Source organism: Phoxinus phoxinus (assembly GCF_949152265.1).
Source record: "Phoxinus phoxinus genome assembly, chromosome: 25".
Taxonomy (NCBI): domain Eukaryota; kingdom Metazoa; phylum Chordata; class Actinopteri; order Cypriniformes; family Leuciscidae; genus Phoxinus; species Phoxinus phoxinus.
This window is the reverse complement of record NC_136900.1, coordinates 23,039,333-23,050,369: the sequence shown is the minus strand read 5'-3', so window position 1 is coordinate 23,050,369 and position 11,037 is coordinate 23,039,333. Positions and strand designations below refer to the sequence as shown.

At 36.4% G+C, this 11,037-nt stretch overlaps 1 protein-coding gene and 1 long non-coding RNA gene across 2 annotated transcripts; both read right to left on the bottom strand.

Moving 5' to 3' along the window:
- Nucleotides 1-2,634: 2,634 nt before the first annotated feature.
- On the bottom strand, nucleotides 2,635-10,188 carry LOC306994087 (receptor-type tyrosine-protein phosphatase eta; the record flags this gene model as incomplete). Its single annotated transcript, XM_079604401.1, has 13 exons — nucleotides 2,635-4,019; nucleotides 4,477-4,612; nucleotides 4,739-4,899; nucleotides 5,003-5,119; nucleotides 5,202-5,336; nucleotides 5,443-5,516; nucleotides 5,821-5,911; nucleotides 6,058-6,148; nucleotides 6,366-6,410; nucleotides 6,508-6,607; nucleotides 6,909-7,166; nucleotides 9,456-10,085; nucleotides 10,131-10,188. The coding sequence occupies 13 exons, from the start codon at nucleotides 10,186-10,188 to the stop codon at nucleotides 3,888-3,890; spliced, it is 2,028 nt and encodes a 675-aa protein (XP_079460527.1). The 3' UTR covers nucleotides 2,635-3,887.
- Nucleotides 10,189-10,352: 164 nt separating this feature from the next.
- LOC306993844 lies at nucleotides 10,353-10,970 on the bottom strand. The gene is made up of 3 exons (XR_013796548.1): nucleotides 10,893-10,970; nucleotides 10,611-10,700; nucleotides 10,353-10,419 (listed from the first exon to the last, which is right to left on the bottom strand). It is a non-coding gene; the product is annotated as an uncharacterized lncRNA (long non-coding RNA).
- Between the last annotated feature and the right edge of the window lie 67 nt (nucleotides 10,971-11,037).

The window sequence follows — 11,037 nt, the reverse complement described above, 5'->3', positions numbered from 1 at the left end:
GCGCTTAACCGCCAGAGTGCTGGATCTAACCCGCGTGCAGCCTGACGTCATTCTGGACAGGACAACTTTCACATTCATGTTCTGTTTCTCCTCTGTGTATGTCTTTTATTTGATTTATTTATGTTTTATTTATTTATTTATATATATATATGTGAAGCTGTACATATACTTGATACATGTAGTGAGTCATGTAGAAGTTCTATTTGTTCTGTTCTTTATATCTGCTTGTTATTTGATACATATACAATAAAAAAAAATCATGTTCTGTTTCACTGAAGTATTCAAGAGATTTTAAGATAAGCATATTCAGATCTGTCCATACAACTGTTCTGTTGAGGTTGAGGCTATAAAACATTTTAACTCTTTTATCCATAATATATAAAAGCATAAACTTAACATCATTAACAAAACATTTTAAAATGCGCATGAAAATACACCACATTTTTAAGTTTTGTTTTACAGTAAAGATGGAATGTAAAAGGATGCATGTTTCATTACTTTAATAAATGATTGCATGCATTTGATATTCAGACTACTTTATTCTGAATAAATACGGTATTGTGTTTAAAGATAAATATTTGCAATTGCAAGAAGCTTCACGGACCATATTTATGTATAACACAATACAATATTCATATTCATGATGTTTCATTAAAATTCTATTTATTATTTTCCCCTTTGTTTTTTTATTTATTTATTTATTTAAATAGTAAAGTAAAAATAATTCCAAGTATGGACACAATTTTACATAATCTGATAAACTGAACAACTGTTATGAAGACAGTTTAGGATGGATGGATGGATTTCTATCTGGAACTAAATCAGTGGTTGATTTATCAGCATTAATAATCACTCACTGTCATTTGATATGAATTAACTCAAAATGGATCAATATTTTTTATCATAATAATCATAGACAGTGATAATAATGCACAATTCAGGAAGTAAACAGGAAATGGTCGAGCTGAGTTTCCTGGTGACTGTACCAGTGTGAAAAATGTTTCTGATGACCTTACTCATATGTGTAATGACAAGAAAAGTGTTTGGCTGCCCTCTAGTGATGTGAAATGAATGATGAGCACTTTGTTAAAGAACCAACCATTTCAATGTGTTAAATTATGTCTATGTGTATAGAGATGTTTATTTAAAGTGCTCGAGAGGTGATAGCCTCAGTAAAAACAACAAAAAAACATCAAAATCTATACAAAGTAACAAAGAAAAAATGGCAAATAAAAACTACAAAACCAATAAAGATAATAAATAATTAAAGTTATAAATATACACGCAAACTTCAATAATAAGTAAAGCTGAAGACAGAAGACAGAGCTGAAGGTGCAGTCAGGACGATGTCTGACCAAGGAGGAGCCGGTGGGATGAGGCAGACCAGTGGAGCTGTGAGGATGATGGTTTCTGGTGGAGCCGAGGGAGGAGAAGCCAAGGCAGAGCCGACTTGTCGACAGGCCGCGGTGGAGCGATGGGTTCCGAGGCTGGAGGCGGAGCCAGGGGATCCTCTGGGCTAAGTGAGGCTGGTGGCCTAAAGACCTGATGCAGATCCTCACAGCATAGTGTAGGAGATCCAGAGGGGCTGGAGTGACCCAGAGGTCTCAAATAAGGCCTATAGGAGGCGGAGGAGGGAGGCTGGGAGGGTTCACAGATGACATGGGGCTGGGCGGAACCAGCAGGGGAACAGTCAGGGCTAGAGGGGTTCGGAGAAACAGGTAATTTGCCTTCTCAAACACTTCCAATAGTTCCTTTAAATATCAGCGGTGGGGCTTTCCTCCCATAGTCTGCGGTGGGCTCTCGCAACTCCACCGGGCACCTCGCAGACAGTGAACGGCTGGTCTCTGGACGTGCAGTGGGGCTGGCGTCAAGTCGATGGTGAACGGGGAATCGTTGTTCACCAGCACCCACTCCTCAAATGTGGCGAAATCCTTCTTTGCTGCTGGAAGGTGTGCCATAGACCATTTGCTCAGGCTGGTGGTAAAATGCACAGAGTGAGCTCTATCTTCCAGCGAACGGTCTCCCGGCTCCAGGCACAAGAGATGGACAGTAGGCAGGTCCATGGAAGGAAAAAAACAAAAAGAACGGGGGAAAAAATGCTGCAAAACTTAATTGTTTGGTCCTAACGAACTAATTAATAAGACAACAGGTGAATGGAATAATTCATCAATCTAGGGAACAAACTGGCACACACTAGGAAACTGGGTCACAGTGAAACTAAATCAAACAGAACATAACCGTTACAGTGAGCTTTTGCTCAAGGTGGAGCTGACTGCTGTCACCAGAGCTAAATGTTACTCTTAATGTGATAATGAGTGCTATTCCGTTCCCTCAATCCAAACAGGGAGTTTTATGACTATTTTAAACAGGCCCCTTTTTTTTCTTTCTATTTTTAACTAATTTAGATAGGGCCGATATGGAAACCATGGACATACCCATGTAGGGCCCCATCACTTACATTGGTGCCACACATGTATTACAATATACTATATATGTAAAATGTCAGGAAGAGTGCTTGGGCGCCCTTTAGTGGAATAAGGAGAAAATTGTTCTGCCATATTTAAAAAAATATATATAAATGCAAGAAAAAATGCACAGAGCACTTTAAATACCAACTCAATTCCATTCAATAATTTAAAAAAGCATTTATTTGTTATTTATTTTGTGGTCATTGTTTTCAGCATGTATCATTATCTATCATCATTAGATAAAAAACTAAATTAGGTAAAGACACTTCCTATATGCAAGGCTTCATAAATAACGTCCATACACACATATATGTTCACAAAGGATATAAAAGCAAGAAACAAATGACATGAAGGGACCTTGAAGGGACCAGTGGGAAATGTAAGTGGGCAAGAGATTCTAGTGCAACTATTGTTCAAAGACAAAGAAAAATGTTAAATCATTTTTTTTGAAAGTGTTGATCATAGAAAGGTATGAACAGTAAAAATGGCTTAAACAATGCTTTATCAAATCACACAAGTAAGAGTGCGGGTAATCACAGCTGCTAAGTTTAATAACATTACAGTTGCGGGTGTAATCACTTTTTTTAACAAAGTGCAGTAAATAGACCATAATATAATAGAGTTACTTACATAATTTGGATGGTTTGTATTGCTGTACTTGTATACTAAAAATGAGCACTCTAGGAATGCTGCTTGTCTAATCAAATTAGAAGTCTGAAACTACAGTAACTGTATAAAAACAAAACACAATGTAAATGATAAATCTCAAGCAAAAGCCCATATCCAGCACAGCAGGTTGAACTTTGTGCACACAGCTAAACCCTTAAAACAACAACAACATAATAATAATAACAAAAATGTACCATAATAGTCATATTTCTTACTTTTTAAATATGTCTAACAGCACAAACACATTCACATTTTCATGTGCATTGAAAGGTTGGGAGTGCATCTAGTGGGGACAAAGAAAAATCATTCTAAATGGTTATATAACGTAAGATACTGTATATTCCTTTAAATAACATTGAAGAGATACACATTATAAAACATGGGATCTCACATATGCCTCTATGAGCAGATACAATCATGTCAGTTCTAAAATGCACAGGGGTTTGATATAGCAGAAAATATATCATGTACAATTATTCAAATAATCATGTCACATGTCACAGTAAAAAAATAAAGATCTCTTGATTGAAATATAAATACAATTACTTGCACATTATTTGCGGTTTACTTCAACATTAAGATTCTTTCCAGTGTAATCTCTTAAATATATTTCTTAAAATTAAAATGTTACCCAAAGTTTTTTTTGGGTATTGTGCAAGAAAATAAATTACAGTTGAACTACTGTAAATGTAAAGAGTGAATTTCATGATTTTTAGGGCCATCTGAGGGCCATCTTCAGGCCGTATACAGTTACAGTTTTAAATATTTGACATTCTGGTAGATATCTAGTGCTTCGTTGTTCTGGTAAATTAAGTCCACGTTGGTTCCGGTTCTTGATCGAATGACGTCATGCGCACACTGGTGGAGGTAAACATACTGCTCCTGTTGTAGAAAACACACAAAAAACATAGACTAGTGTAAAAGTCTACTTTACTATAATCGACAGTTTCTTTGTGGAAGTCAAATTCTATCAGCTCCAATTTCTATACTAATACTTTCTGGCTTCAGTGAAGGTCAATCAACAACATTTGTTGCAAAATGTCCATCACTGGAGACATATCCGTACACATTTACCATAGATTTACCGGCATTATCAATGTCATCAACATCTGTGTAACTTTGATAAAATTAGAAGCTTCGCATTTCTGCTTTCAAAACCTCTAAAAACTGTCCGCATATACTTCATTGTAAGTGCCTTACTGTTGCATCCATTTTTTTTTTTTTTTTTTTTAAGGAAAGAAGGTAGTTGAGGTTCAAATTATTTTGGTTTTGATAAACATTAATCCACAAATGTTGTTGACTTGAGCTAAACGTTGAATGTTCCTCTACGGTCCTTTACCTCAGTCTGGACCATGAGAGGCCTGTGCATGCGCATATCATTCACAATTCCGTAGATGTCCACCATGCTTTCTCTTTCAATCTGGAAAAGCAGTTGGTCAATGGCAATGAAGGTCCCTGTTCTTCCCACACCAGCACTGGAAAATTCAGAAGGTCAAACAATGAGATGAAGGTTTACTCAAACGAATGGCAAGTTTAATATTTGATGTTTGCATTGCAATATAATTTCATGAATGTTTTGTTTATAGGAATCTTATTTTTACCTGCAATGCACCACGGTTGGAGAGTGGCGTGAGTACTGGTCCATGTGTTCCCTCACCAGGTGTCTGAAATCAATGAGGGCTTCGGTGGTCTCTGGAACTCCGTGATCCGGCCACGCTGTGTAGTGGAACTGGCGTACGTAGCGAGTTTCTGCTGTTTTCACCTACAGTGATCAATCATATTATTGTGATTTAAAAACAACAACAACAACAACAACAACATTCACTTCTGTATGCTACTGAAAGTGGAAAAGGAGATTTCTTCACATTTTTGATCCTGAAGTCTCTTATGGTCCAGCTGTCCAGTGATATATCTGAGGTGGTCGTCACTGAGATGTTATGATAATGATTAGTCCCAGATGGCCAGTACTTCTCACACTTCACCTGGAGAAAATGACACGGATTGCTTTATACATTTGCACCACTTTTCAATGCGACTAATTACGATATTCAATTTTGAACTCACCCGTCCCTGCTCGTTGCATTTGGTCAGCATCACTATGGTGTAGACGTTCTTCTCCCAGATCAATCTCCAGAATTCGTTCACTGTGACGGGCAACGGACCCTGAGCAGCTATAAACTCTTTTCTTGAATTGTAGCCCTGACCAAAAATAAATCAATAAATATGATTAGCGAAAAATGTATATACGCAACATATCGAGAAGTCATGTGACATGCTGAAAATTCCCTTTTGCATATGTACTCACTGGAATGTAGTTGGCATTGATGTAGTCATCAAAGGGGTTGCCACACATTGATAATCTCACTCTTGAAGAATCATCTGAAGAAGGAAAACATGATACAATTAGTTTCAGTCAATATTTATTTATTAAGAGCTAAACAATTATGCATCTGACTTAGTATAAATTCACACTGTGTCCGTATATCTGTCATGTTCTGTTATATTCCAAGAGCTCTGATTTTGATATTATTTTTTCACTTAAAAATGAAAATTCTGTCATCATTTTCAATAATGGAAATCTGCACAAAAAACAGTGAGTCTTGCTTTCTGATGGTATTTTCATTGTGCATTCCACTAAATGTCACCACCTTTTAATACAATATGCAACAGTCAGTCTACTCACAAGGTAAAACATTTGTGTAACGATTCTTTGCCTTGTTTTCAATAGACAGGGCGGCGTTCTTTGCCTGCGCAGTTCCAACAGATTTCAACTCCTGCAAAAACACAGCACTTCTTTAGACCTAGACTTGGAAAACTTTAGAATAATTCATAAATGAATCTATATGACAAGTCATGAGCACAAACAAATGTATATATATTATCAAACATGTATGTGTTTATATGTGTTTCCCATGTGTACCTCATACTCTTCAGCAAAACCACAGTTGGAATCTGCATGTTTCCGCTTAAAATACTCTTCATAATCTTCTATTCTTAAACCACTAGTAGTACTGTGTGTGATAAAACAGAGAAATCATTGAGGACGAAAACCTACAAAAATTTAAGATTTTTTTTTACAACTTTATAATAATTACAAGTCTGTGGGTTAATATAATAAAAAGTTATTATTTTATTTCATCTCTGGAAATGGAAAGTAAAAAATAATTCAGTTACACTTTTAAGATGTCAAATAAATATCAATCTATCAAATATATCAAACGAAGTTACCCAATGCTGTGTACAGGGATGTCAGGACATTGTTTTTTGGTTTGTCTGGAACAGAGTAATAGAGAAATGTTAATAAAATGAATCTGGATGACTACTGGATTTCTATCCAATCTTAATTTCTCGGATGATACCGGCGACTCACCTTCTTGAATAGAAGAAGAGAATGAGAGTGATAATCAAGATAATACAGATCAATGGCACAACTATGCCAACAATCAGACCAGTGGGATCTGACTTTGACTCTGGAAAAATATATATTAAACATGTTCATAATAAAGAAACTGCAGTTCAAATGCCACTAATATTATTGTAACTGGTTCCATAACATTACTGGGTCAGAGAGGAGTTCACTTTGTAATATGTTAAAAAATGTAAAAGAAGAAAGCCATTATTGATTATATTAACCTTATCAGATCATTTAATGATACTAGATGACATACTGGTATATACTAAGATGCTAATAGTTCAGCCTTAAAAAACATCTATTTTATAGTCAAACCATTATTCTAATGTTTAGGACAGATATTTCAAAAGTCTACATACCGGTAAAGCTCGAGATGCATAAACGGTCGCTCAATCTTTCTGGATGTTGAATAACAGTAGTGACACAAAATGTGTAATTGACTTCCGGTTTTAGACCAGTGATGTAATAGAAAGTTTTAGTAGTTTGTGGCAACGCCCTGTTCTCTTGATTCCATTCCACAATAAAGAAGGATCTATTTCCAATTGGTTCAGCCCAGTTCAAAACCACAGATGATGATGTGATATCAGACACGGTGAGATTTCTAACCACTTCTGGCTCTGTGTGCGGGAGAGAAAAACAAATAATATGTGCTGGTGAAAGGGGGAATTAAAACAGATGTAGAAATTATACAATTATGAATTTTTATATGTACTATATATATAGCAGCCAGAGCTCAGTGTGTCAGAGTAAACGTCACTCTACAGTTTTCTGTCCAAAAGAATAAATATGAGATGATGTCAACTGATGTTTTAGAAGAATGCTCACTAAAAGATGAATAGATTATGATACTAAAACCTTAATCTATGCGAATAAAATACAACCAAGAACACATGTGAGAACGGATTCTCACATTCAAACAAGTAAACTACAACTAAGATGTCCAAAAAAAATTGATTATACATTGATTATTCTATCATTATCAGAACAGTTACTTACTTGGATACTGAGATGCAAATCAGCTTTCCTTAAATCACACTATCTATTGTTTTTATTTTGATGGAGGTTACATTGAAAGTCAAACTATTACTGAAATATTTACTCTGAAGCAGGAGCCTTGGATGGAGATTTGGACATAGGAATAGCTAGTGCGTTCACAAGTTAGCAGTGATGGAGAATGTGTAACTGACTCCAGAAGTCTGATCAGTAATGTGACAGGGAGTGTTTATTTGGACTAGTTTATTTGCATTTACAATGGTTTTATCATCAGTCCAATGAAGTTTAAAGAAAAATCTATTTCCAACCGGTTCGTGCCATGATGTTGTGATTTCTGATCATATTTGTACGGAGCCCCTAAAGCAGTCGTGTCAAACTCAGTTCCTGGAGGCCTGAGCGAACGCAAACTTTCTCAGGGGAATGCAAAACATTTGCACGAGAGAGCATTGAATTTTTCCTTTTTTTACCCTTTAAGGGCTCAATAGAATCCTAAACAATGTAGTTAAGATTTATTGAAAGGAAAGGCATCAGTCAAAAATATGAATATCCAACTAAGTCAGATCCAAATCAGGAACCATGTAAGTAAAAACATATTAGTATATTTTAATGTAACCACTGGTTGAATATCATTGTCTATCTATATTAATTAAATCTTGTCGGTGCTGCTGTTTGACAATTATCATTATAAAACTTCATTAGTAATAATTTTTCTTTATAAAATATAGCTATATGTGTTTACACAGTTGTCCATGAACAAAACGTTCCGGGTTACTTGACTGCAATCAATCAATCAATCAATCAATCAATCAATCAATCAATCAATCAATCAATCAATCAATCAATCAATCAATCAATCAATCAATCAATCAATCAATCAATCAATCAATCAATCAATCAATCAATCATTCAATCAATCAATCAATCAATCAATCAATCAATCAATCAATCAATCAATCAATCAATCAATCAATCAATCCAATGAACATCCAAACTATAAAAACTTAAAAATGTATGCGGAGAGGACCAGCCTGCCGCATCACAATCAAACTGCAAGGGGGCATCTCTTGCGAAGGCAGCAGAGGAGGCGACCCCTCTGGTGGAGTGAGCCCTTAGACCCGTTGACGAAGCTTGGCCGCACGCCTCATAGGCAAGAGCAATAGCATCCCTGACCCAATGTGACATGGTCTGTTTGGTGGCGTCAGCACCCCTGTTGCTGCCCCCATAACAAATGAACAGTTGCTCTGACTTACGCCACTGGCTGGTGCGGTGGACGTAGGTCTGAAGAGCACGGACTGGAGCACGGCGTTGTGAACGGCGGAGGGCAGAAATCCTCGAGAGTGACCGGATGTACAGCCGAGAAAGGTACCTTAGGCAGGTAATCAGATGTCGAAGCGCAAGCTCTAGAGACTGGGCCAGTATCAGCTAATCAACATATTATAAGCATATTGGTAAGCTTCGCCCCCAAAAGCAAACCTCTGGAACTTCCTGTGTTGTGGCAATATTTCTATGTGAAAATAAAATAAGCGTCTTTAAGATCGACCGTGAAGATCCAAATCACGATGTTGAATTTGCAACACAATCTACTTGATAGTTAGCATCTTGAACTTGAGCGTTCTGACAGAACGGTTCAAGCCTCAAACTAAAAACTGACGCAACCCCCCACTTGTGACAGCAGATGTGCCTACTCGTGTTTTACTCTGAAGACAAAAGACCTGAAGATGCACCTGCGGCTCATCTAATTATAGCCTTGTGTCGCGGGTGCGCACCGATGACGTCACCGACCGAGGCTATATTACTTCCGGTCGATTCCATCGACGTGTTTACACACTATATTCACAGCGGGTCACGATTAAAGACGGTCCCATTGCGCTAAGCAGCATAGCATCGATTGTAGCTTTTGAAAGGGAACTCACTTGGCGTAGATGTTGGAGTAGATGTTGGAGTAGATGTTGGAGTAGATGTTGGAGTAGATGTTGGAGTAGATGTTGGAGTAGATGTTTCAGTAGTTGTTTCAGTAGATGTTTGAGTAGATGTTTCAGTAGGTGTTTCAGTAGGTGTTTCAGTAGTTGTGTCAGTAGTTGTGTCAGTAGATGTTTGAGTAGATGTTTGAGTAGATGTTTGAGTAGATGTTTGAGTAGATGTTTGAGTAGATGTTTCAGTAGATGTTTGAGTAGATGTTTCAGTAGGTGTTTCAGTAGATGTTTGAGTAGATGTTTGAGTAGATGTTTCAGTAGGTGTTTCAGTAGATGTTTGAGTAGATGTTTGAGTAGATGTTTGAGTAGATGTTTGAGTAGATGTTTGAGTAGATGTTTCAGTAGTTGTTTCAGTAGATGTTTGAGTAGATGTTTGAGTAGATGTTTCAGTAGGTGTTTCAGTAGATGTTTGAGTAGATGTATGAGTAGATGTTTCAGTAGGTGTTTCAGTAGATGTTTCAGTAGATGTTGGAGTAGATGTTGGAGTAGATGTTTCAGTAGATGTTGGAGTAGATGTTTCAGTAGATGTTTGAGAGTTAGTTGGAGAAATGCTTGTAGTGACAGGGGTTACTGCGACATCGGGACATATAATGAAATAAAAATACAAACATTTACAAAATAGTACTTGCAAGATAACAATGGCATATGTTGGCATATGTTCAACAAATGGCATGTTCATACAATGATAACAATAGCATATGTTCTCGTAGGTGCTGCTGTTTGACAAATATCATTATAAAACGTCATAAGTAATACAAAAATGAATAAAATATAGCTATATGTGTTTACACAGTTGTCCATGAATAAAACTCACTTAGAGTAGATGTTTGAGTAGATGTCGGAGTAGATGTTTCAGTAGTTGTTTGAGAGTTAGTTGGATCAATTCTTGTAGGTGCAGGGGTTACTGCAACATCGGGACATATAATGAAATAAAAATACAAACATTTACGAAATAATACTTGCAAGATAACAATGGTATATGTTCTCATAGGTGCTGCTGTTTGACAAGTATCATTATAAACTTCATTAGCATTTTTTTTTTATTATAAAATATAGCTATATGTGTTTACACAGTTGTCCATGAATAAAACTCACTTAGAGTAGATGTTTGAGTAGATGTTGGAGTAGATGTTTCAGTAGTTGTTTGAGAGTTAGTAGGAGAAATGCTTGTAGTGACAGGGGTTACTGCAACATCGGGACATATAATGAAATAAAAATACAAACATTTACGAAATAATACTTGCAAGATAATGGCATATGTTCTCATAGGTGCTGCTGTTTGACAATTATCATTATAAACTTCATTAGTATTTTTTATTTTATTTTTATAAAATATAGCTATATGTGTTTACACAGTTGTCCATGAATAAAACTCACTTGGAGTAGATGTTTGAGTAGTTGTTTGAGTAGATGTTTGAGTAGATGTTGGAGTAGATGTTTCAGTAGGTGTTTCAGTAGATATTGGAGTAGATGTTGGAGTAGATGTTTCAGTAGTTGTTTGAGAGTTAGTTGGAGAAATGCT